This window comes from Mustela lutreola, chromosome 5 (genome assembly GCF_030435805.1).
Source record: "Mustela lutreola isolate mMusLut2 chromosome 5, mMusLut2.pri, whole genome shotgun sequence".
Taxonomy (NCBI): Eukaryota; Metazoa; Chordata; class Mammalia; order Carnivora; family Mustelidae; genus Mustela; species Mustela lutreola.
Genome location: NC_081294.1, coordinates 52,404,151 through 52,431,595, shown reverse-complemented (window position 1 = coordinate 52,431,595; position 27,445 = coordinate 52,404,151). Strand labels below are relative to the sequence as shown.

Below are 27,445 nucleotides of genomic sequence, written 5' to 3'. Positions count from 1 at the left end.
AACTTTCTAGAGAAGGCTAAAAACCAGTCTGGGTTCATTTTCCTTCGCCTACCTTGTAGCCACATAATAGAAGTTTAAGGATTCAACGAGAAAGGCATTCTTGTATAAGAAGTTAATTGGCCTATGAGTAGAAAGAGCTGTGCAATTTCTTATCCCCTCCTCCCACAGAGATACTTGCACCACCTCTAGCTCAAGGCAATTAAAAAAGGAAGTCAAGAACACACTCATAGATGTCTACCATGATGGAAAACTAACAAGGGCAAAGGCTATATCTACCACAAATAGAAAACTTGAGTACCAGCTTCTTACTGCTCTAGGAACACCAAGTGGATAGAGAACTCTCAGGTAAATATGCCCTGAATTCTCTGTAATCTGAGTGGTCCAAATGACGACACAAGCCTGATTATTTCCTGAAAAAGTCTAAAGGTAACAGGCAGGTTTGAATAACCCGAATAGGGAATCAGAGTGAGAAAGACCTTCACTTCCAGAATCTGACAGGCAGTTTTGCTGAGTCCATCCCTTAGTCCATTCATTCTTCCTTCCTTCCCTCCCTCTCTCCTAAGCTAAATGGAGGTAAAACAAGCAGTCGTGTTGGAATCATCTTTAAAAACTGTCTATTTCTAGAAAGAGATAATGCTGGCAGAGAAGCGGGGTGGATGTATTTTGGAGTAGAGCTGAAGGGGTCTCATCTGACATCAGCCATCATATAGCATAACTCATGTCACGGAATAGTGCGATGCTTGAGGCCCCCAAAAGTGGAAAGGAGAAAGACGGTTACCTTCAGGGAACCCATCCAACACCCCTATGAAAGAACAACTCAGCATTTAGGTATCTGTCACCCAGAGAACACAATTTGAGATGTTTCTGCTCCTTTAATTATCTTCTCTCCCTCCACTCCAATCTCACAAAAAAAGTCAAGAATTTAAGAGAGAAGGAAAGGCCTCACAAAAAAAGTGAAGAAATCGTATCAGACTAAAGAAATCTTAAGTTACGTTTGATCAGAGAATAGAAGAAAAAGCAAAACAAAACTCAATGGGAGACTGAAAAATGAATTTAGAGGAGAATTTAATGCTTCAAAATGAGATTATCCTAAACTTTAAAATGAATAGAAAATTTATAGGATTTACCTTAGATATTGTCCAGGTATGGGGAAAAGAGATTCAACAGCAGATGAGCTTTGAAGAGAAATATAACTTCTAGACAATACCTACCTATGTATGCTCAGTACTTAGTGTGTTCAATATATTTGTTATTGGGAAATTCGAGCAGATATTAAGTATCATCTAATAAAAGATATGAAATCTACAAAGATCTACAAAAATCCTTAGAAAAAATTAAAGATGCAATTGAAGGAGCTATACTAAATATTAAAGTAGAAATAATACTACTACTTCAATATTTGGATAGCTCTGTCTTCAATATGTATTTTTTTAAAGATTTAATTTATTTATTTTAGAGAAAGACTCAGAAGAGGCGCACACATGTGCGTGCATACACACACACACACACACACACACACACACACGGGAGCAGGGACAGCTCAGAGTTGGAAGAGAGGAACAGGAACAGGCAGACTCTGCACTGAGTGTGGAGCCCGACGTGGGGCTTAATCTCCTGATCCTGAAATAATGACTTGAGCCAAAATCGAGAGTCTGAGGCTTACCTGACTGAGCCACCCAGGCACTGCTATCTGCAATATATAAATATTTACACTTGATATTTTTAATCACCTCAATCATATAAGCAACCGCTTGATTAACTTTGGCATTCAGTAACAACCAAAGTGCATATGCTTTAATATTAAAGGAATGTGAAGTTACAACTAGAAATCGGGGCTTCATTTTCTTCTGAGAATATTTGTATGCACATTCTTATCTCTCTAGTCTCATGAGTCTGATAAGGAAGATAGTACGATAGCCATAGGAAATGAGATATGGAGAAAATAAGGCACTAGTTGTAGAACAGGATTAAGACTCCCCTAATCAAATCCTTAGGGCAATAATCCAAATTACACAAGTATAACCAGCCCTCTTCTTTCCAAAGGTAAGAAAATACTTGGATTGTTTTGAGATATAAAAGGACTCTCCAGTTGACTTTACTGGGAGGGTTATTTGCTATTCATTTCTCCCATTTTCTAGAGAATAAATAACCTTTAAAAGAAAATAAAAAGCCTTATTTAAGTTACACATTAATGGCTTAGAGTAAAAATAAAATTTAACTCCCAATCATATTAATCCCTATAATATTATGATAACAGTGCAAAATATGGTAATAATTCTATATCATTATAAAAATCATTGTATAACTCTATAAAGTGCAATGTAAACACTAAATTTATATTACACACTCCACCCATTAATAAGGAAAACCATATGAATACCAAATAACTTAATAATGGGGAAAACAAGAATGTTTTTTAAAGCAAAGATCCTTTATAATAATTGAAACCCTGCCATGAACTCAAGTTTGGTTGTAGAACCAAAGTCTATGTAGTGAGACAAAAATATATACCTGTTCCCCTTCAAACACAAGTATGTGTCATTCCAGCAAAGCCTATTTAAACTGTGAAAATCCTGTCTTGGAATGACTAGGAATTGTGACAGCGACAAGAAGCCATAGCCCTACTATCATATTTAAACAAAGGTAAAGTCAGTCTTAATTTCTACTTGAAAAATTCTTGATATAGAAGCAGATTTTCAAGTATGTAGAACAAAGACCTCAATCATTAAATATTCCATAATTCAATTATTATGAGAAGATTATTCTAAATGAAGCCTATGATATCAGAGAGACATTTATGTAACTATTTAAATTAAAAGCCAATTCTTAAATTCCTGCCTACAATCTAAATGTTTTGTCTGGAGGGTGATGGGCAGCTGGACTCTGAGAAATACTGGGTGATAATATTTCTTTTTTTTTCCCCTCCCCAGGTAGATGTTTGCCTCAGGGTAGATCATTAGAAATGGTGTATTTACAACCAAGGAATTAAGTATGCTGAGGAAATTATTTTTTTCTAGATAAAGCCAAGTGGTGCATTTGGAAAGATAGGACAAAGTAAGGTTGTATGTAGAGACTAATTCTGTTAACTAATTCTGTTAAAGTGAAGAATCACAATGTCCCCTCTACATGAAGGATCATAGCCTGTTTAAAGTTAAAAATGATGAGAAAAGTGGTTATGGGATAAAAAAAACTTCAACAACTCACAAAAAAGTCTCCTAAAGCATTTTAGGAGTTCAGGCAACAGCAAGAACAGAAAATATTTATGAATCTTTAACTTAATTTTTTTTTTTAATTCAGTTGTTAGTACTTCAAAGTTAGGGTTACATTAAGGATCAAAAAGTCCATCAAATTCATCTCCACTCAACCTATCCTTGAAAATAAATTCATTGTTATAAAAATCTTATTTTATTCCAATAGAAATAACAATGTATTCTACCACTTAGTTCCAATTTATTCTAAAAATCTTTCTGTTGTATTTCCATTTCTTCTTGTTAGTGTATTTTTACTATAAGACAGAATGTAGTTGCATTGAAAGAGTTTATAAGATTGTGAAATTTGTTTTAAAACCTACATGTTTGAGTAGTTGTACATAGACTGTATGTAGTTTGTGAATATAATTACACACTTTCATATGCATATTTTATTTTTTCAGCCAATAGTTACCTCACACACGAGTTGCATTTATTAAAATTCTTTATAGGTATTCCCTATGCTTTGTGGTTTATATAATATGCCCAATGAGTTTCAAATAAAACATTCTATATGTGAAATTGACTCATTATGCTCAGTTGAATAATAAAGTAGCAATAATCAAAGCACTTGTAAATATTAAATATGGTGGCAAATAAACTTTTGAAATCAGCAAAGTAAATACCACTTTTCTTCAATATGTGGCCTAAGGTACTTGTTGAAAATGAATATTCCTGAGTTCCATCCCAGACATAATGATTTAGAATTTTTCAATGTATGGTTCAGGAATCTCCATTTTAGCAAGTTTTCTAGGTAATTCTTTTGATAGCACTATATACAAAATTCAGGACAGTTTATATAACCTTGAGGTTCAGAAATTAATATTCTACACATAAGAAGAGATACTAGCTATTATCATCCTCACCTCAAGGCTTTATATCCTTCCTTTACTTTTGTATAAGCACAATATAATAAATTTAATCAATTTAATAAAGAAAAAAACTTATTCTTTGCAATTATGGAAATAAATAAGTCAGTAAAATGTTTAGGTTTTTTTTTTTTTTTTTTTTTTTTTTTTTTTTTTTTTTTTTTTTTAAAAGATTTTATTTATTTATTTGACAGAGAGAAATCACAAGTAGGCAGAGAGGCAGACAGAGAGAGAGAGAGGAGGAAGCAGGCTCCCTGCTGAGCAGAGAGCCCGATGCGGGACTCGATCCCAGGACCCTGAGATCATGACCTGAGCCGAAGGCAGCGGCTTAACCACTGAGCCACCCAGGCGCCCTGTTTAGGTTTTTTTAATTCCTCTTCAACTTTCTAGGTGCTTCTACTTCCACTATTTACCCAAAAAGTCTCTTTTAATTTGGCTCCCAGTATCCCACATTTTCGCAGATGATTTTTGTCCTTCTTTAGAATCAGCTTTAGACATCAAAGCTTCTATTTCCATCCAGCCCTATTCAGCCACTCAAATGGCTTTTTTTTTTTTAAATGGGGTTGCAGCAAACTGAAACTCTGATCACATTCTCTGCACTAAACTGCAATGACTCCATTCCCTCTCATTACTGACAAAATGTGAAAATCCTATTGGAGAGTTTACATGACACATAGTTCCCATTCTTCAGAGCTATTTATAAAATCATCTAAGCTAGTATGCAAAGAATTAAACATTAAAATGTACCACTAAGTTTTACTTTTTATATAATAATTGGAAAAGAAAAGTCAGAGCTGTAGCAATGAAAAGACATCTTAAACATGATACCATCATGAATAATAATAAAATTACATATTTTTCATTAAAACAAGGCCATCAGAGATAAATAATAATGTATTCATCTAGTTAGTTAAAAACTGTTTACTAAGATAGACATGAATAGGAGGAAAGACCTATTTCCCTGTCTTGTCTAATTTCAATCCACAGGTTTCATAAATGCTAGGAATGTAAGAATGATGTTCTATCCATAAACAACTACCAACTCTGTAACTTCTGAAACAAATTAAGAGCTATACCTAACATTAGACAGAAAAACATATGTGCAAATTTTAAATAGAAAAAAAATGTTTTTTCAGGATTCCACTCAAATGTATTGCACATGAAACATTTCCAGTAAAAGGCTGTCTCCACTTTTGAGAAAGCCACCTCATCTCATACTCTTAATGAAAACACATTCTATTTTAAAGTAAAGGGAAAAGGTATGAAAAGTGCTGAAAGAATTAAGCAGACCCTGTCTCTGTTTAAAAACTCAAAAAAAAAAAAAAAAAAGCTTTCACACCTTATTTTCTGAGTCTCTTCTTAATCAGAAATCTGCATCTCCCATTACCTACCCTAGAGAATGGAGGACCAAAGAAGTTAGCTCAAAATATTTTGATAAAATAATAGCTTAACTCCTCTCCCTTTTATCTCCTTTTGTTACAACTACTACATAAGAATGTCAACTCCCATGAACACCTTAGGGCAAGGGCTTGATTTCTTCTATAGCTATTCTTTTCTCTTATTTGGGGGGAGGGCAGTATGAGAGTAATTCTTATAGGGTTTACTTCAAAATGACAGTATGGAAAAAAGCAAGAAATGTAAATAATCAACCTCTAACTTGCCTTTGGTCCTGGCTGGACATCCGGAGAGAATGTATATGTGTAGCGTCAGGGGCTGTTAGGTGTGTAGATAAATAATGCTTTTAGGTGGAGGAATATTCCCTGATACTTTTGGTGCAATAAAGTTCAAGAAAATTAAGGTGCAAAACACTTCACAGCACACACTGGCTCAGGGTTTGGGGGAATTCATCTCTCCTCTTCCCACCTTTTCCATTTAGTGCAGCAAGGCTTTAAGGCATCAGTGCCTAACTTGACAATTTTGGCTTAACATTCACCTGGTTCAGCTTATTTTTTTCAACACTGCAGCAAGACCAAGTGCTTTCTAATCATATATCCTCCCTATGCATTCATCAACTAAATTCTCCACCCCGTGCCCCCTCCCATCTTCAAGGAGGCAGTAGGGAAATCAGAACAGGGCTCCCAGAGGTCATTAGTACTCCTTGGCTCCTTTGGCCTTCCATCTGTACTATAGGGATGTCCTATATAGAATTAGATATCCTATGGGGCTAGATAAGCCTCTTTCCTTTTGGCCCTAACTGGGACTGCTGTCCCTGGTGCTGAACCATGTTTGCCCATCAGGGAATCTGCTGTCAGGTCAATGGGGCTGAATAGAAAATCTGGCTGACTGGTCTTAAAGAATGCTCAGGTACAGGAACAAGCAATACTTTGGTGAACAGGAACAGAACCCCTCCCCCCCATACACACACACACACACACACACACACACATCTCCCGGGTATTCTCCAGGATCCCGTTTGCAGTTTTCTCCTCCAGACCCCCACCCAAAACGCCTCCAACATGGCCTCAAATGCCGGCTTGTATCAGCACAGCCCACCTCAATATCAGATTGCAGTATTATGAAAATGCTACCCCCCAAACACAAAGTCTTTATGACGTTAGCTTTTCTACTCTAAAACAAAACAAAATCTAATTAATTAATAAATAAACCAAAGTGACCTTCTTCTTTCCTCTCTCTATCTTCTACCCTATATTTTCACATTCCCCCAAATTATAACCCCATATCCTAGAACAGGGTTTAAAATCGGGGTGGTCTTCCTAGTTCCACATCCCCACCCCCTCCCCCACCCCTCCGGAACAAAACAACGCTGAAAACAGCACATCTTACCCAGGGTAGAGCGATAGCAGGAGCAGAATCCACACCGTCATTTTCTGTGAAAATACAGGAGTCGAGTAGTCTGAGCTTCCTGTGCTCCATATATTTGTCGAACTCATCGGGTTTTTTTTTTTTTTTTTTTTTTTTTTTTTTCCTCTTCTGCCTCTAGTCTCTTGGTTGCAGAAGAATCCCTCCCCTTTGTATTATTATTATGCTTATAATCTGATGGTGGCTCCCCCCACCTGCCTCTAGTAGGTCCCGACAGTGGGGAGCTGTATTGCCATCAGCTTTGGGAATTAATATTCAGGGGGCAGAAATAAGATCGGCACAAACGCTTGCAGATACCATCAAAGCGTCAGCTCTGGGAGCGGCTTCCAAGTCTGGGGGAATAATGTATTTGAGGCAGGGGGAGGGTAAGGGAGAGACGCACACCGAGACAAATAAGGGAGAGAGATGCGCGCACACTCTACACATACACATGCCCCTCACACTCTCACATACTTCCCCAGGTCCATCATTTTAGGTCTGTTTATTTGTTTGCTCTGTTTTGATTTATTTTCTTTTTTTCTTTCTTTCCTTTTTTTTTTTTTTTTTTTTTTTTTTTTTTTTTTTTTTTTTTTTCCTTTTTCTTTTAGAGTGGGAAGGCAGGGTTACGGCTGTGTGTGTGTGTTTAAAAGAATTTTTTAAAAAGATCAGAGTCTCTGCGCGGTTAACTATCACGCAGATTAACTCTGAGGTCAAAGTGGAAGAGATGCTCGCTGCTGCAGCACGAATTAACACATGCGTGGTGTCTTCCAACGCTTTTAAACTCCTTACCGCACACACAAGCATAGAAGGACTGACTTACATGGGGACAAGAGATGCCTTAACAACCCAGTAAATTGTATCACCAATGACAGAAGGTTTTGTCTCATCAGATCTGCCAAGAATCCTTATTAAAATCATGCAGTCTTAGAAATCATGGTTACACTGTAGGGGGAGGAGGGGCAGATGGTGGGGGAGGAATGGCTCTTTGTAACATCTTGTAGGGAACCAGTTTTGGTGAATTTTCCATTTGAATGAAGGGAGAAAACATTAATAGAATTAAAAGACAGTTGAAAAATTCCATGCTCCCCAGGATTCACTCCTCCATTTTCTGTTCCCCATCTCTAGTGAAAATATAAAGACAAAAACTACTTGAAGGTTGAAGAATATAATAGCATTGACATAGCTGCTTGAGTAAAGAATACAGAGCACAAAATAGGGGCTGCTTTGGGAAGAGAGTTGGATAGAGGGGGAAGGTCAAGAGGACGCCGAACAATATAAGGAGATTCCTATTTGCTGTGTGGAGATTGACTTTTTTTTTTCATTCTGCTTGGTGACAATCCTTAAAATTTGTGGTGTAGATGAGTCGTGTTAGCATGCTTCCCTCTTGCCTACAATGTTACCATGGATACTGATACATGGGAGATATCCCTCTGTGCCATCCTAGTTCGTCTGCCACAGAGGAAACCCCATTACTCATCATCATAAAGAAGAAAGTGAAAGAGTGTTTCAAGTTTTCTGTAGAGTCCAGGCCACCGCAAAGATGTACATGGAGAAATACAGGTGAAGAGGACAAATCAGACCCTTGCTGGTATATAGCAGGGCGACACTTCAAAAGCTGTATCTTTTCTACAGGAAGAAAGTCTTCCAGTTGGGGAACTTTAGTATGGAGTCCAGGAGGCATACGAATCTAACAGGAAACCAATAGGTCCACACTCCACCCACAATCCTAAGGACTGCTCAAGGAGAGCAGAATTACTGGTAGCTCCTGCCAATGACAGAAGCTGAGGAGACTCATTCTGAAAATGAAACAAAAAATGCCTAAAAGACATACTTGGAATGCTGCACACCTTCAGAAAACTGCCCTACTTTATGGCATTTGAACAAAATCTAATCAAAACACTATTCACAGGCAGCAATTGACTTCTTTCTATTGTGATTAAAACAGAGGAGAACTAATGCAAATCCCTATCTTTGTAATTCTCTTGTTCCTTGCTGTGCAGTGAGGAACTTTGGCCCTCCTTATATTTACATTTATTTATGAAAAGATGCTGGGTTGTTAATAGCTATATCTTTGTTTTTAGTGAAGATACTCTATTGTGTTTTTGTAAACTAGGGCCTAATGCCTACCAAAACCAAGCCAGGGAGAGAAATGAAAGGAAAGGGCTGGTTCTGAATAAATCAAGTGGTGGAAACATACACACTTGAAGAGTTACTATACCCCATTGGGATGGGTTTCCACGGCTTCTTCCACTTAGAGATGCCAGAGGAACTGGGAATAAAAGTATGATAAGTATCCTAATTTTTAAAACACAAAGGAGGGCATACCAAACACAGGCAGGCCAATAGTTTCAAATACTGTTTCATACCACCTAAAAAATTGATGTGAAAATTCGGTCTTCTTGCAGTTTTGCAACATTAAGTTTTTTTCCCCAAGTTTAGTGACAAGCATATTAACCTGGAAGAATGAATGCTTTCACGTTCACAAAGTAGTAATTCATATACTAATCCCTTATCAGTATCACAATAATCTCCATAAATTCTAATCTATTTTAATAATGGAATACCTCTCACTATATTAAGAGAATCCGTGGAGGAAAATTTACTTTGTATAGTATTTGGGTACAATTTTACTGGCACTATTCCCGGTTAGACTTCGTTTTGCCTCTGTGGGCCTGTGGGTGCTCTGAAGAAAATCATTTTAATGTATTTTTTAAGATTTTGCAATACATATTAAATTACATATTAAATTGTAAGTTACCTTATCCACTAATTTTTTTTCTAATTTTTTAAATTTTTAATTACCTTTTAGTTACATACTTAAGAAAGTATGTTTATAATGCATATTTAAATAACTATTATGTATTAAGTATGATGGCTATACTTCCATTGTAAATAATATATGTATTTATGTGTATATATTTATATTAAAATTTTAAAATTATTGTAATATAGAAAGGAAAAAACTACCACCTACATTCTGTCATCCAAGCAAGCTGTTCTCAATATCCTAGAAATTCATTTCGCAGTTTTTTTCTAAATAAAGTTTTATTTTTACTTTTAATTTGACATTTTATTATTGTTACTATTATTATAGTATTACTATGCTCAAAAGTGAATTATGAGGTCAAATGTTGGACCAGTTTGGCTGTTGATACTGTAAGGGCCTATTTAGCCAGAGCAGCCCACCTCAGTTGAACAGCCATTCTGTTGTTTATGCAGTAAAACTTAAATTGACCCTGCCCGCCCCCAGAGGAAGTTATTTAAAAGCAAGTCCTGGAAACCAGTCCCAGGTAACTAAGCCCAACTACAAGGGTGTGTCAGGTCAGGTAGAGATAACAGCCCTAATGCAGGGATGAGTCGGGTCAGGTGGAGACATACAATAGGTAAAGCTCACATACTGTCTCCCTAGCTACCAAGGAGTGTGGGCCCCACCTTTTGGGCGCCAATTCTCACCAAGGTGATAGGCTAGTTCAAATGTCTACTATGGAATGAATTGTAGTTCAATTGGGCACCTGTGTGTGACCTAGCATGACTGTGCAGCTTTCTCTGTGTGTTGCAATCTCATTGGCCACCCGTGGGTGGCCAGGCTCAACCACATGGCCTTTGCTCTATAAACATTAGTCTGCGAGGCAGAGAGGGGCAGCACTCTCTGTAAGAGGCATGGCCCCAGTCGGTTGGTTTGATTCTCCATGCTTGGCGCGAAATAAAGCTTTGCTTGACCTTGGCTTTGTATCATCTCGCTCCTTTAATCACGGACCCATTTTTGGGGGATCCAACAATACCAAATGTCTCATCACTTGAGGAATTAAAACATTTTACTTAGGTTCTAGTTCTGATAATGATGAAATTGACTAGCCAGTCTGAATATAATAATTTTAAGTGGTAGACAAAATATAAAATAAACAACTGTGTAAAATACTAGAATGTTGAACACTTGATCACAGAAAGACAAAACTGAATTGGAGGAGATCTAAGATTATGTGGCTTTTCCACTGAGGGTGGTTAACAGATGACCAGTTTTTCCCTATTTGCCATGAACTTGTCTGGTATTAGCATGGGAAGTCCCACATCCCAGGAAAACCCTCAATCCTATAGGGACAAGATAGCTAGAATCCAAAGGCAGCTATTTTATGGTTGGAGATTTGTGTGTGTGTGTGTGTGTGTGTGTGTGTGTGTGTGTGTGTGTGTGTGTAAAGATTTTATTTATTTGACAGAGAGAGGGAACAAGCAGGGGAAGCAGCAGAGGGAGAAGTAGGCTCCCCACTGAGCATGAAGCCCAATGTGGGCCTTGATCCCAAGACCCTGGGATCATGACCTGAGTGGAAGGAAGATACTTAACCAACTGAGCCACCCAGGCACCCCCTGGTCTGAGATTTAAAAAGAGGGTGTGGGCCTGCCAGAGCCTCTCAAACTGACAGCAGAAATCACACAAAAGAGTAACAACAAAGGGAGGTAAGACTCCAAATCTGTATGCAAACTTCCCTTAGATGTTTGTTTTTGGGTAAAAGGGGGAAAAGACACAAAGAAGCCTGGAGAAAAGCAAAAACTGAAAGGCTGAAAAAGCCGAACCATAGTTCAGTGGCCACTCACTGCAGGAGATTCCCACTTTGGAGTCTGAATCCACCAAGTTAGAGGATCATAATAAATATCTACACTTTCCTTAGAAACCCTAGGATGATCAAAACCCTTCTCTATTCTAGGACTAAGGATTTGCTCTAAACCTAAGGACAAAACTGAAGCTAACCGGAAAACAGGATAAACTAATCCTGCACCCCATGAAAGTCCATTTGCTAATAACTCCTAATAAAACAAAAATCAACATTCTTTAGAGGATTCTTAAAAATCAGAATGTCAATAATATATAAATTGTATTGATACATGGTACAATTCTTTGATGCATGGTTAAAAAAAAAAAGATACATGAAGCACAGGATAATAGGACACTTTTTCTAAAAAAGTAGCATTCGATATAAACCAACAAAACCTGAGATCCAATTAGCAAATAAGGGATATTCAGTCAACTGTATTAAATAGATCAGTGACTTAAAGGAACATATGGTTATGATTTTTATGTGGTCAATGAGTGTAGACTAGGGACTCTCAGCAAAGAAATGCAAACTTTTAAAAAAAGGCAAATTCTAGAACTGAAATTTATAATGACTGCAAGGAAAAGTTTATGCATGAGTTTTAATAGCAGATTGGCAATTGCAGAATAGTAGAAGAAATAACCAGTAGACTTGAAGATAAATCGGTAAAAATTATCTAACATAAAAAACACAGAAAAATGTTGAAAAAAACTTAAAAGAGCTACTAAAAACCTGTGTGACAATATCAAGCCTCCTAATAAAGTAGTGTAGGAGGAGAAGAAAGAGAGAATAAACCAGAAACATATTTAAAGTAATAATGGCCAAAAAACTCCCCCAAATTGATGAAAAATATTACATTAGATCCAGGAAGCTCAGAGGACTCCAAGCACGGTTAACATAATGAAAACTACTCCTGGAAACTTTACAGTCACACATCTAAAAACTGAAGATTAAATGAAAGCTTTACAAATATTCAGAGAATAATGAAACACATTAATTGCTAGAGGCTAATAATGCAATGATGGTTGACTGATGAAAACAATTAGGGTCAGAAAACAGTGGGTGACGTCTTTAAAGTGCTGAAAGAAAATGTATACATCAAATTCTAAATCTAATAAATGGATCTTTCAAAACTGAAGAAAAAAGAGACATTTTCAAATAAAGGCTGAGAGAATTTGTCACCAGCAGAAATGAGATAGAAATAAATTGTTCAGACTGAGGGCAAGTGATACTGTATGGAAACCCAGATCTATACAAATGGAGAGCATCAAGCATGGTTAATATTTGAGGAAAATAAACCACATATTTTATTGTGTTCCCTTTAAAAGAGATCTGACTTTTAAATGCAAATATTGTAACAGCTCATTTTGGAGTTATAACACATATATGTATAAAAGCACAAAGTATCCCAGAGCTGGAGTTAAGTTATATTCTTCCAAATTTCTTCTATTTCATAAAGTGACATAATAGTAAGTATAAATAGACTTTGATGATTAAAAAATGAAAATGGCAATCCTTAAAGCACCACTGCAAATAATATAGAAAGGTATAGCTAAAAATCATTAGAAAAATTAAAACCAAATACTAAAAATAATTCATATATGAAAAAGAAGGCAGAAAATTACAGATGGGGAGAAAACAATGAGACAAGGAGAATACAAATAGCAAAATGCTGGCTGCAAATAGATATAAATTTTTAAAAAGTATTAGAAGAGATAAAGTACTATTTCTTACAAAGACAAAAGGACTGATTCATCAAGAGGACATAAATATTATAAATATTATAAAATTTTACACACCTGATAATAGAACTTAAAATGAAATGAAGCTACTGTGAGTTTTCACAGTGGAAACAGATATATCCTACACAGTTGGCAATATTAAAAGTCTTCTGACTTCTCATTTACAGAACACTATAGTCAGTAATTGCAGAGTAAATTAACAGATGTACATACTTTTCAACTCTTCATAAAATAACCCTCAATACATTTCAAATTTTGAGAGCTTACAGTGAATATTCTTTTAAAATAGAATTCAGTTCTAAATCAATGATGGTTAGAGAAATTCCAAAAATTTTGAAAATTGAACAGTATAGGTCTAAATAATTCATAGATCAAAGAGAAAACATTTTTTTTTTGCCTCAAAACAAAAGAAAATACAATATTTCAAAATTTGTTTTGTGGAGCTAAAGCAGAACTTGGAGGAAACCTTTTAACCATCAGTATATAGAAAAGAAGAAAAATTAAAATAAAATTTCTATGCTTTTCTGGCTTTAGAAGCTAGAAAAAAATAGAGTTCTACATATATGTAGTCATTTAATTTTCAATAAAAGGGAGGCATTTCAAAGTGGACAGTTTAATATTTTAAAACTGATGTTGGAATAGATGGGTAATTTTTATTTTATTATTATTATTTTCTAGGTAGGCTCCATACCCAATGTGGGGCTTGAACTCAAACCCTAAAATTAAGAGTCACATTCTCTACTGACTCAGCCAGCCAGACACCTCTAAATAGGCAATTTTGAAAAAATAATAATAATAACCTTTGTCTTTTACTCCATCATACATGCAAAGGCTAAAAATTACAGTTTTTAGAAAGAAGCACTACCTTCATGAATTTAGGGTAAGCAAAAATTTCTTAGAGAAGTTATAAAAACTAAGCATAAAATATGACATTGATAATTTGGGACTTCAGAAAAATAAAAATTTTTGTTTATCATAAGAGTCTACTAAAAAATAATGAAAAGGCAAGTCACAAACAGGGAGAAAATATTAATAATGAAAATATCTAGCAAAGAACCTATATCCAGAATACATAAAGAAATCCTTTATCTAATTAGCAAAAATGCCGACAACTTAATAAAAATGGTCAAAATACGTGAATAGACATTTAAGGAAAAAAATGTATATCTAATAAGTACATGAAAAGTTTCTCATTGTCAGCATTCACTAAGACGATATGAACTGAAACCACAATGCTACCTCTTCATATTAACAAAACTGGCAATACCAAATGTTTTGAGTGTAGAGAGAAACTATAATTCGTACATTTTCTGATAAGAATGTAAAATGGTACAACCATTTGCAAAAGATTTGGGCAGTTTCTTACAATGTTAAACATTCACTTGTCATATGACAAAGTGATTCCACATCAAGGTATCTATCAAAGAAAAATAAAAATAGGTGTCCTGCCCCAAAAAAGGCCCTGTACAAGAAGTTTGTAGAAGATTTATCAGATTTGGAACAATCCAAATATCATCCATAGGAGAATAGATAATCAGATTCCATGCCATACTTATAAAATGGAAAAATGCATTAGTTAGTGTTCCTAAGAGTAGCTTACTCACATGCAGCATACATACACACATATAAATATATACACACATACACATACATACATGCATTTAAGAACATAGTTGAATTTCAAAAAATATCAAGTAAGAGAAGCCAGGCCAAAAATAAATAAATAAATCCAGTTATATGATCTTCAGGGGCAGCAAAAGAAATCCATGTGACTAAAATCAGAATGGATCTTCCCTAGAATAGATGTGAATTAACTAGTTGCAGTACAGGAGAAATCTCTGGGATGAAGGAAATATTTTCTATCTTGATTAGGAAGGTTGTTAAGGCTTATCCCCTGATAAAACTTTCCAATTTTACACTAAGATCTAACCATTCCACTGTATGTTAATTTCACTTTAATATTAAACTTTATTGATAAATAACATCCTTATCAATAAGCATAATTTGCCTCAGGTACAGTGCTGTGTGACAGGCATTATTTTATCCTCCTTGAAAAACTATAAGGCAGGAACAATTCCCTGGCAATTTTCCACATGGGAAGATTAAAGTTTAGGGAGGTTAAATTATTTGCCCAAGGTAACCTGTAGAGTTGTTATATAGTTTGTGGCAAAGCAGATTTTAAAGATAAGCAATATGTCTTAAGAAAACTGAACTCTTAAGCATGAATATGCAGTTTCTGAGTAACATGATGATGGTTAAGAAAAGTTATCGTCTTCTCTAATTATGAGCTATAATAAAACTTTAGGGGCAACATGATAGAATACAAAGAACAGAGTCCAGAGTCAGGTTCTGTCATGAACTCTGACTTTAGGAAAACTACTTCATGTCCTTAGGATTTACTTTCTCATCAGTAAAATGAGGGATGATACAGGTGATATAGACGGATCCTTTCCATGCTAACATTCAGTAACCTAAGATTCCAACAGCATTTTAGAAGTAATGGAGTAGATGGAGTGTCCATATTTCCTCCAAATAGGTTAGCTCCTTTCATTACAGCATGACGTTAACAGGGTTGATGTCTTTGCTATTGCACCGTTGGCTTGGTTATCTCAGTCTTGGTCTCTTTCTGTCTCATGGGAAACTCAAAGTATTTCATTGCTCAGGGTACTGGATGAGCCGGATTTACAGCTGGAGTCTATTTTCCCATAATTGAATCTGTACTGACCTTGAATTTTCTTTGTCCAATAGAATGTACAGATGTGTGAGTTTTTAAATATGGGCCTCAAAAGTCATCTCCACCTGGGTGGCTCAGTGGGTTAAGCCACTGCCTTCGGCTCAGGTCATGATCTCGGGGTCCCAGGATCGAGTCCCGCATCGGGCTCTCTGCTCAGCAGGGAGCCTGCTTCCTCCTCTCTCTCTCTGCCTGCCTCTCTGCCTACTTGTGATCTCTCTCTGTCAAATAAATAAATAAAATCTTTAAAAAAAAGTCATCTCCACTTCTATCTTCCTCTCTTTGGAATGCTCTTGCCATCATATAAAAACATCATTTTTCCCTAACCACAGGGAATTTAATTTTCAGTGTACTTTTCTAAGCACTTAAGAAGAGGGCTTGGCGTATAGTATGTACTCACTGAGAATTTACTAAAATCTAAAAGTTGAATCTTACCAAGTATTGTCCAGAACTTTACAGTTTACATTTGCCATAACAGTGGATGAAGGCCATGTTGGCCATTCTTTCAAAAAAATTTTTTTTAAACTATCAAAACTGTGGTCTGAAAATTGCAGGCATTCTCAACATTGACTTAGCATGGCACACGACGTAAAAATTTGATCAATGCTGTCAATTACCTTGTAATGATTCTCAGATGTTCCAGGCAATCATGACACAGTAAAGCAGATTTCTTCCAGGCTAATGTTTCTAACCATTAATGATGTGCCTCCCAGGGATTTTCTCTTAGCCTTTGGAGTCACAAGAGTGTTATTTAGTGTGACAATGTTAGTGGATAGGACTGGTGGGACAGAGGCCAGGAGCTGTGGTATGAACTCACCTCCTACTAGCTCCAGAATCAAGTACCCCAGATAAGAGGATTATAAGCCACAGGGGAAAATAAGGACAAATGAAAACGACAGCAAATGATTACAGTGATCATTTATGGCATTCTTCAGATGCATTTAATTTCCCTTTGTTTTTCTTTGTGTTCAGTTGAAAGGTCAGTCAGCTTTTAGATGGTTGATTTCATTTTTAAAAAAATTTTATTTGTGGTAGAAAACACAAATACAAGTACGATAATTACTGAAACATCTCAGTATATTTGACACAGTTTCCATCAGCAGAAAACAAATGTGAAAACTTTGAAAAAACTCAATATGGATCAGTTTGGTAAACTGTAAGAATGTTCACCTTAAAATGATCAGACTCTTTTATTGAGGAAAGTAATTTCAGCACCTCAAAAGTAATTCTTAAAAGAAAACACGGCTTCAAGCTACAGAAAAATATGTGAAAATTTCTACTGCCCTTGTCAAAACGTGAGAGGTTTCAGCAAGAAAAATTAATCCATGTTTTAAGTCTTATTAGAAATTTTACCAACATGTCTGGGGCACAACTGATAAGGATTTTTTTTTTTTTTACTTTTGTCTAAATCCAATGTATGGGATGATAATAATAATGCTATATGGGTTACATAAATTAATATATATAATTAATTTATACAATCTATAGCTTATATTGTAAGTTCAATAATTATCTCTTATGATCATTATGTATTTTCCTAGTATTTAACAACATTCATCAAAATTTATTAGTACCTAAGAGTTACCAGGCCTCAGTCTAGGCATCATTTAAACAGTTACTTTAAACCCATTTTGTGCCCTTGTGGAAATTACACTTCAGCCACTTAACTCTCTGCCATGCTCACTGTTAGCACACAAAGCAAGCCCTTTTCCTCTCCTCCTGTTTCATAGTGTCCAACTGCCTTAGAACAAGCTCAGTCTATCTAGTACATAGGTTCTTCTAAGATCTTTCTCACAAAAGTTCATTTCAAGTCTCTATATGCACTCATTCTTTTATCTTCCACATGAAATTCCAGGCACCTCTCACAGCTTTTCCTGATGCTGTCAGCTAATAAATGAATAGGTGTTTGCCAGGTATCAACATGTACAATTCAACTTAACATAAAACTCCAAACACTTTCCAACGTAGAACATTGCTGCTGCAGTGAAAAGACTTACTTCAGGATGAGAAATCTGAAAATGACAGGGGGAGACTAATGTACTCACTGTACATACATTTCTGCTTTTTCTTGGTATACCTTCCCTCGCTCTGTCCTTTTGTGGGAAACCCCCACAAAAACACAGCAAACACACGAAAACATGCACATACGTTATGGCTGTTTCTTTTGTTTGTTTGTTTGTTTTTTAATGGATTTTTTTTAAAGATTTTATTTATTTGACAGACTGAGATCACAAGTATGCAGAAAGGCAGGCAGAGAGAAAGTGGGAAGCAGGATCCTCAACGAGCAGAGAGCCTGATGCAGGATCTTGTGCCATAAGATCCAGGACCCTGAGATCTTGACCCAAGCCGAAGGCAGAGGCTTAACCCACTGAGCCACCCAGGTAGGTGCCCCTGGTTTTTGTTTTTGTTTTTGTTTTTGTTTTTAACAAGGGCCTTAGATACACAGTTACTGTCTCTCTCTCTTATGAGGCACTTTTGAGGGTTCCTAAGAGATACCCCACAATGAGCTGCCAAAAGTTTTCCGGGACACACAACTCATCTGAGCGATAGTGATGATTCCGTCAGTTTGTACATCGCCGGGTAGAGCTCAGCCTCTGGACCGATCAGAAACGCTTTATGTGGAATCTTTCAAGACAGCCCACAGCCAACCCTCTTTCCTGGGAGCCATATCTGACTCACAGAAAACACAATTTTGTTGCCAAGCTCTGGAAGTACAGAATGTTTCCAATGCACGCAGTCTCTTCTCCTGCTACCAGAACGCTCTAGTCATAGCCTCTTGTCTCTAGACTGATACAATTCTGAGTCATATGCAGATCCCTCTGTCCCCCTAATTTACCAGGGAACTTCTATCATTCTCTTTGACTGGTTCCCTTGAGCTCCAGCCCCATGGCCTAAAATGAAGAGAAGAATTCATAATAGCTAAAAAGTGGAGGCATCCCAGTGTACATCAATAGATAAATAGATAAGCAAAATGTGGTGCCTATATATATATTGGAATATTTTTCAACCTTAAAAAGGAAGGAAATTCTGACATATGTGATAACATGGATGAACCGTAAGGACATAGTGCTAAGCGAAATAAGCCAGTCACAAAAAGACCAAAAAAAAAAAAAAAGTGCATGATTCCACTTACATGAGATACTTATGGCATCAAAATCATATAGGCAGGAAGTGGGATGGCTGCTAGGGGAAGCAGTGAGGAGGAAATGGGGAGTTATTGTTTAATGGGTATAGCGTCAGTTTTATAAGAAGAAATGCATTTGGAGATGGATGGTGGTGATGGTTTTACAGCATTACGACAATAATTAGAAGAGAGAATTCCTTTGACATTAACTCTTCAATTCATATTAGTGAAGCAGTTACTTACTTCGCTTATTTATAAAGTTTATTCCAACTCGCTTGAATCCTTTTTCTAATAGAAAATACTTTCGAACTTAATTCTCTAGACACCCAAGCAAACCAGTATGTTTTCAAATTCGTTTATCAGTTCATGCATTCATTCCTTTAACAAGAACTTTTAATTGTCACCTAAGTTGTCAGACACTGGGGTGTCTAGATGGCTCAGTTGGTTAAGCATTTGACTCTTAATTTCAGCTCAGGTCATGATCTCAGGTTTGTCGGGTCAAGCCCCCATATCTGGTTCCATGCTGGATGTGGGCCCTGCTCAAGATTCTCTTTCCTCCTCTCCTCCTGCCCCTCTTGTCCTCTCTCTCTCCCTCTCAAAATAAATAAACAAATAAATAGATAGATACATAGATAGTTAGATAAATAAAATAAAGTAAGGTGTCAGACACTGCACAAGGTACTGGCAATATAAAGGTGACTAAGCCATGATTTTTTTTTTTTCCTTAATCCCTATACAGATTCTTTAGGAGGGCAGCTTGGTGTTCACTTTCAGTCAGGTACATTTTGGAAAAATGCTTTAAGAGGATGAGTATTTATTGACATTCTAAGATTACACAAGGCTGGTTGTGGGAATTTGATACTGAATAGAACACCAGCTACAACTTGCTGAAATTGCTGTAGTTCATTAACCTTCTATTTATAAAATTAGATAGTTTAATACTTTTATTACCTTCCCATATTTGCATTAATTGTTATCAAATTACTCAGCAAAAAGTCATGAAATATAATGTGGCCTGAAATTGATTTTAGATAATACCAACCAATGCTTCTCCTGTACAAAAAAAAAAAAAGAAATTAAGCCCAGAGAGGTTTAATCACTGATCCAAAGTTACCTAGTTATTAACAGTCAGCATAGGGCATTCCAAACTGCAAAACCTCAAAATTCCTCTCCCAACCCACAAGAAAACAATTTTATAGTTTAAGACAGAGGTGGAGATTGTCACCATAAAATATTTGTGTTTCAGTATTTCTTGAATATGCTGCAATATGTAAAATTCTTTCCTGTTTATTTTATCCAATCTTCAAAGGATAATTTACTTTTCACTGAGTCTTGCCATTTAATTCTTCAATATAGTAGGCCAGTTTTCATCTATGACACTGGGGTGGCAGATGGAAGGAGCGCTTACTGCTGAAAGGCAGGTTGTGAGGGTGTTCAGTTAGGTTGTTTTGTAAGTTGTTTATAAATATAATTTAATGATACAACTTGGTCTGAACCACGTGTTGGTAACATTCTTAACCTCCTACTCTTCCATTCAGATAGTCTTATTTCTTTCTTGGAATCTTGATTCTACCCAGGTAATTACCCAACTGACAATCAACTATTTTATTTTTATTATTTTTTAAAAGTACTTTGTATACCTTAAGTCTACAGCAATGTAAACAATGATTGTAAGTTTTATTTCTATTTGAGACAAATTTGTTCATTTCAAACTAGGCTAGCATTAAGTTCTTAGTATGAGCAAAGAAATATGAAAAGCAAAATGTTCTTTCTGAACATAAAGATCTATGCTTTCAAACATTTTCCATTTTCCTTTAGACCATATGAACCTTGTCATCTCCAGATGCGAGGGGAGGAAACACTTGATCACTTACCATTTTATTTCAGACTTTGCATGTCAGTCTTTAAATGAATAAAAATATTCCTGGAAAATTCAAACTCCAGTGTACATAAAGGGGCTGTTTTTATTTTTGCTTTGTTTTCTCTTAAGCATATTTAATGAATGAATACGTAATTATATTGAGAGCCACATTTTAGTTATTTTATGAATAATTGAGTAAAATGCCATGCCCCTTGAATTTTTAAAAAAGCTTAATTTGTGTTGAAGCACATGTTAAGTAATAAGAAAATAAAAGCAGCACAATTTATATTTGGCAAAATAGAAGTCAATGTTAAAAACAAAGAAATATTTATGTTTCATAAAGACTATATTAAGCTATTTAGTGACATGGAAAATACTGGGGACATTTTACTGAATAAGCAGGATTAAAAAGTATGTAATTATATGATTTTGACAAAGTTAAAAAATAATTCATAGTTGAGGAAAAAGAAATGAGTGAATGGTAGACAGATAGCTACTTTCAAGAAATATATTTTGGCTGCCAGAATTAACTGATTGGATATAGGCTAAAAATTCATAGCTCTGTACTAATTATATTTTAATATCTATTATTTAACCTTTCTGGGCCTTAGTTTTCTCATTATAAAAGGTAGCTAACACTGCTAACTACTTCACAGATCATTAGGAGTAAAATAAGGTAATCCCAATCAAGTACTTAGCATAACACTAAGTATATAATGAGTAATACCATAATAGTGAGCCTTTACTGCTAATATTACAATATAACTATGTATTTTCATACATGATTTGCTGTGTGCAAAATTTTATATTACACATTAGAGTCTCACTGTAAACATAAAACATTAAAATTCTTAAATTTGATTTTTTTTTCAATAAACATTTATCAATCACCTATTATTATGTGTAGGTTTGTGAGAGAAATATAAACATATACCTGACCTATGAAGTCATAGGAAATAGTAATCACAGTGGGTAGAAAATGCAAGTAAGATAGAGTGAGTACAAATCTGAGAGCCAGAAAAGGAAAGATAAAAAATGAGAAAGTAAGGACCAGGTGATTTCTTTCTCCATGACTTCTATTGTTAAACATACTATACACCCAACAGGAAGCAGACAATGAAGTAAATGAATTCTTTATGGCCTTCTTTATTTTCATTTCCTACATGCCACTAAGCATGTGAACATTCTACCAAGTCTGATGTGACGTTGTTGAGTAAAATGAATTTCATAGACTATTTTGCTATTTTCAAGGTTATTTTAATTATTCTCATTTTTACCTTATATGCAGAACTGAGACCCTCATATCCCCACAATTAAGGAGAATGAAGTATAAAGTATATAGTACTGTTTTCAAATACAACCACACAGTTTATTTGTTGAATGAAGCTTAGTGACAGATAATTCAATCAACTTCTTCATTTCACTAAAAATAATTTGAAGTCTGGAAATACTAAGTGACTACTTAATACAATATAATGAAAGGGCAATAGAAGAAGGCCAACAGGCTTCTAATATTTCTGTGTTTTTCTCTATTAGAAAAGACACATTTCTCAGAGGGAGAAAAACTGGTCTGGCATGTGTAAGATATATGCCCTTGTTAAATCAACTATGACCAGAGGACAGGGTCACAAGGTACCACCATGGACATGGACCTTCTCTATTTCGCTGCCTCAGAAGAGGAATTAATGAGTGTTTTGTGCCAAGCACCAACTCAGCTGGTTCATATGTATGATCTCCTTCCATCTTCACAAGTCCTTGAAATAGGGAGTACTGTTTTGTCACTTTCACTAATAAGTAGAAAACTAAAATTTAAAGAGATTAAATTATATTTACAAAGTAACAGAAGTGCTAAGTGTCAGAAACTGGCTTGGGAACTAGATCTTCTTGATACCAGAGACTGTGTCCCCATACACTATTCCATGCTATTACAAGAAATTCTTTCAGATCCTCTGCCACCCATGCATGTCTCCCTTCTTCCTTCTCTCCTCCACCCTTCCAATTATGGCCCAAGTTGGCCCTTTAAGAAAAACTTGAAGTCAAAAGAAATCCTTGTATTTCTCATGTAATTCATCTACTATGCGTTATATGAACGGCCATTGTAAAGTTAAACTGAATCATCAAGGTGTATTTTATGCTCCGTATACTTTAGTACTTTATAGATGTCATCAGAAATTCTATAAATACACTTTAGAGGGGTGCCTGGGTGGCTCAGTCAGTTAAGCATCAGACTTGGATTTCGGCTCAGGTTATGATCTCAGAGTCCTGAGATGGAGCCTCATATGAGCTTCCATGCTAAGTGGGGAGTCTGCTTGAGATTCTCTCCCTTTCCCTCTGTTGTGTGTAAACCTCACAACTCACTCACGCACACTCTTCTCTGAGAAATAAGTAAAAAATTTTAAAATAAATAAATATAGTTTAAAAAGATTCTTATTTTCAGAAGCTTTCAGTCAACTTTTTGGGTACTTATCAGATACTACACAGTTTAATAGGGTATTAAATTCTCAATCTCCAGTCCAGATAACTGAAAGGTTAGTGCACTTATAATCCTTCAAGTTTTGAATTCTATTTTGTTTTTGAAAATTATATGTTTCAGTACATATGGACTGTGCCCCCTTCAAACCTAAACTCCATTTATGTAAGTACCTCCATTCTGCCTTGGGTTATTTATTGCCCCCTGCCCAAAGACATTAACAAGTGGCAAAGGTTATTGCTGAGTTAAATTCCTACATAGAAGTAAATAGGACAAGATGAGTAGGAAAAGAGAACATTTGTGAAGTGTAATAAATGAAGTTAGATCCAGTTCTGATGAGAAGTTTATAATCTGAAGCCCTTCCTCTATTGTTTGGATTGATACATTAGAATCTTTTCAAGTCTACCTAGTATCTCTCTCCCCCTCTCTCTTGCTTTCTTGTAATCTCTATACTGAATGTGGTACTTGAACTCATAACCCCAAAATCAAAAGTTGCATGCTCTACCAACTGAAACAGCCAGGTTTCCTGGCTGTTTAAAGTGAAAGAAGCAGGGACAAATTTATAATAAATGTTTTCAGGGTCCTAGAACTATCGGGAATATCTTAGAGAAAATAATATACGTGAGTGAAGTGTTATACTTGGTGTTCTTGTCTTCAGAGGTTGTCATCTATTTCTCATTCATCAAATACAGCTATTAGAAACAGAATGAAAAAGGAACTATATTAAATCCCAGTCACAATGTGAGAAATGGTATCACTCATTGGTAGGAGATTGAGGAGATACTAGTAAACTGAATTTCTGGTTGTAGGGGAGGGAAAAAAAAATGCTTGTTGAACAATTAAGAATAATTTACTATCTTAGAAATTAACTGACTATGCCAGCATTACTTCTGAGAAATCTTAATCTTCAATTTTTTAAAAATAATATCTAATTTTTTAAAATAATATTCAATTTTTTATAATATTCAATTTTTGCTGATTATAAAAGGAATTGTGTTATAGGTATGATATTTGGAAACAATAAAATTATAAAGAAGAAAGTAAAAATTCCTAAAATTCCCCTTTAATGATGGCTGTTTGCTTTGGTTGTCACATACTTTAAGATTGCAATTGTATGATAAGAAAATATTTCATGAGGTTTTAACTTCTATTTTTTTAATGAGTCTTCTTTTGGGGGGCATCAACATTATTTCCTAATATCTGCCATTACAAACAATACCTATAAAAAAAATTTTGCGTGTAAACCTATTATTAAATCTCTGCTTAATTCTCTGGAATCACTTCTTGGCATTGAATTATCAAATCAAAGGGCTCAAGTGTTTTTATAATCCTTGTTTCTTCATCAATATTGTCAAACTTCTGAAATTTGGTAGCAACCAGAATTTAAACATTGAGTCTCCACAGAACTAGCTCCTTTCTTCTGCTTATATGACAACTCAAAGCTAAATGTTCTCTTATTCTCTTTCTTCCTGAGACACCTCCCTACTTCACTTTGTGTTAACTAATTTATTTAATACAACACTGTGTACTTCAGCGTTACATGCTGAGCAACGTGTTCTATGTGTCCTGAAGATGTAGCAGTGAATGAAACAGGGGTGGTCTTTTCCTTCTTTGAGCTTATTTTATATGGGAAAATACATGTTAAACAGAAAACCACAGACTAATAAATATGAACTAACTAGTTGTGGGAAGCGCTATTCAGGAATTTAAAAAGTTGCAGTGAGAAGTAGTAGCAGAGAGAACATGTTTGTATTGAGATGGGGCTCAAGGAAGGGCTCACTGAGTCCTCAACAAGTTTTGCCTTATAATGTTTCATTTATTCTAATAAATAAGTGCTTTATATCAACATTCCCTTCTTTTTATCATAACACATTTATACCCAAATCAATAAACAAACAGGTTAGATTTTACTTGAAAAGTCACAAGAAAATATTTTTACAGACTATAGTCTCTTAAGACAAAAATCCAAAAAGGTGGGAGTCAGGAGAATGGAAACCTTCATAATAAAAGTGATCTATAAAAGAAATCAAAGTCCAATTATAGACTAAGAATTTTTTTAAAAATTATTTTATTCAAAAGGTATTAATACATTCTTCTGCCACAAGCTTATATAGCTGACAAGTATTTCATTGCAACAGTATGCAAACATGATATAATAGTCAGTGAACAGAAGGTAAATTACAAAAAGCCAATAAATACACTGGGCGGGGGGGAGACAATCATATCAGTAGCCAAGAGAATTCATATTAAAACAACTATGTGAAATCCTTACGGCTGTCAGATGAGAGCAAACTCTGCCCTTCTAAGACCGAAAATAACAGACTTGCTGGTTGCTTAACCAGCAATTACTTCTTTATTTCTAAAAACAAATTTATTTAAATTTTATTTAAATAAATTTATTTAGCTTTTCATTATTTTCAGTATACTCAGACACTACAGAATATACAGGCCACACTTGCAATTCTAGGATTGAATCTTATTGAGCCAGTCCATTTCTGGTGATTGGTTTAAGCACGGATTTCTCACATAATTCAGGCCAATGAGACAGGAGGAAAAATCTAGTAAAATTCAGCAGATTTGTACACTCTTTAAAATACAGACCAAGAAGTCCATTTCTAAGCTTTTGCATAGTTCAGGAACCAACAACAAAACAAAATATTTTGCAATTGATTTGCAAATGATATATTTGCAAATGATATATCCAATAAGAGGGTTCATACCAAAATACATAAAGAACTTCCAAAACTCAATACCAACTTATCATGGAAATGCAAATCATAACCACGGTGAGCTATCATGTTACACCTATCAAAATGGCTAAAATAAAAAAGACAGGAAATAACAACTATTGAGGTGATGTGGAGAAAAAGGAATCCTTGTACGCTGCTGATAGGAATGTAAACTAGTATCAGCCACTGTGAAACACAATATGAAGTTGCCTCAAAAAATGAAAAATAGGGGCGCCTGGGTGGCTCAGTGGGTTAAAGCCTCTGCCTTTGGCTCAGGTCATGATTCCAGGGTCCTGGAATAGAGCTCCACATTGGGCTCTCTGCTCAGCGGGGAGCCTGCTTCCCCCTCTCTCTCTCTCTGCCTGCCTCTCTGCCTACTTGTGATCTCTGTCTGTCAAATAAATAAAAATCTTAAAAAAAAATTAAAAATAAAAATACCATATGGCCCAATTATTCCACTACTGGATATTTGCTCAAAGATAATTAAAACATTAATTTGGTTTTTTAAAAGATTTTATTTATTTATTTGACAGAGAGAGATCACAAGTAGGCAGAGAGGCAGGTAGAGAGAGAGGGGGAAGTAGGCTCCCTGCTGAGTAGAGAGCCTGATGTGGGGCTTGATCCCAAAACCCTGAGATCATGACCTGAGCTGAAGGCAGAGGCTTAACCCACTGAGCCACCCAGGTGCCCCGAAAACATTAATTTGAATAGATATGTGCACCCCTATGTTTATTGCAGCATTATTTGCAATAGCCAAGATATGGAAACAGCATAAGTGTCTATTAATATATGAATGTATAATGATATGGTGTGCACACACACACACATACACACACATAGGAATATTATACAGTCATAACAAAGGACAGATCTTGCCATTTGCAACAACATGGATAGATTTAGAGGATATTTAAGCTAAATGAGTCAGAGAAAGACAAACACCATGTGATTTCCCTCATGTGTAATCTAAAAGACTAATGAATAAACAAACAAAAAGCAGAATCAAACCTATAAATACAGAGAATAAACCAATGGTCGCGAGAAGGAAACAGGATAGGGGCATGGGCAAACTGGTTTTCTAGTTTTCTAGTTATGGAATGGATGAATCATGGAAATAAAAAGCACAGCATAGGTAGTATAATCAGGGACACTCTAACAGTATTGTACAGTGACAGATGGTAGCTACACTTGTGGGGGCATAGTATACCTTAGAGAGATTTTGAATCACTATGTTGTATGCCTTAAATTACTTTAACATTATGTGTCAAATATATTAAAAAAAAATA

The 27,445-nt window shown here is 35.5% G+C and overlaps 1 protein-coding gene and 1 long non-coding RNA gene across 4 annotated transcripts in view; one reads left to right on the top strand and one right to left on the bottom strand.

The window, feature by feature from the left end:
- GABRG2 (gamma-aminobutyric acid type A receptor subunit gamma2) overlaps positions 1–7,394 on the bottom strand; it is a 106,302-nt gene extending 98,908 nt beyond the window's left edge. For both annotated transcript variants that reach the window (XM_059174229.1, XM_059174230.1), the window contains exon 1: positions 6,902–7,394. In XM_059174229.1, coding sequence (XP_059030212.1) covers positions 6,902–7,008 — 107 coding nt within the window. In that variant the 5' untranslated portion in view covers positions 7,009–7,394. The remainder of the gene's footprint in view (positions 1–6,901) is intronic.
- Positions 1–27,445, top strand: part of LOC131831870 (uncharacterized) — a 123,849-nt gene that overhangs the window by 48,614 nt on the left and 47,790 nt on the right. For both annotated transcript variants that reach the window (XR_009353842.1, XR_009353841.1), the window contains one exon: positions 18,197–18,356. This is a non-coding gene — a long non-coding RNA (uncharacterized LOC131831870). The remainder of the gene's footprint in view (positions 1–18,196; positions 18,357–27,445) is intronic.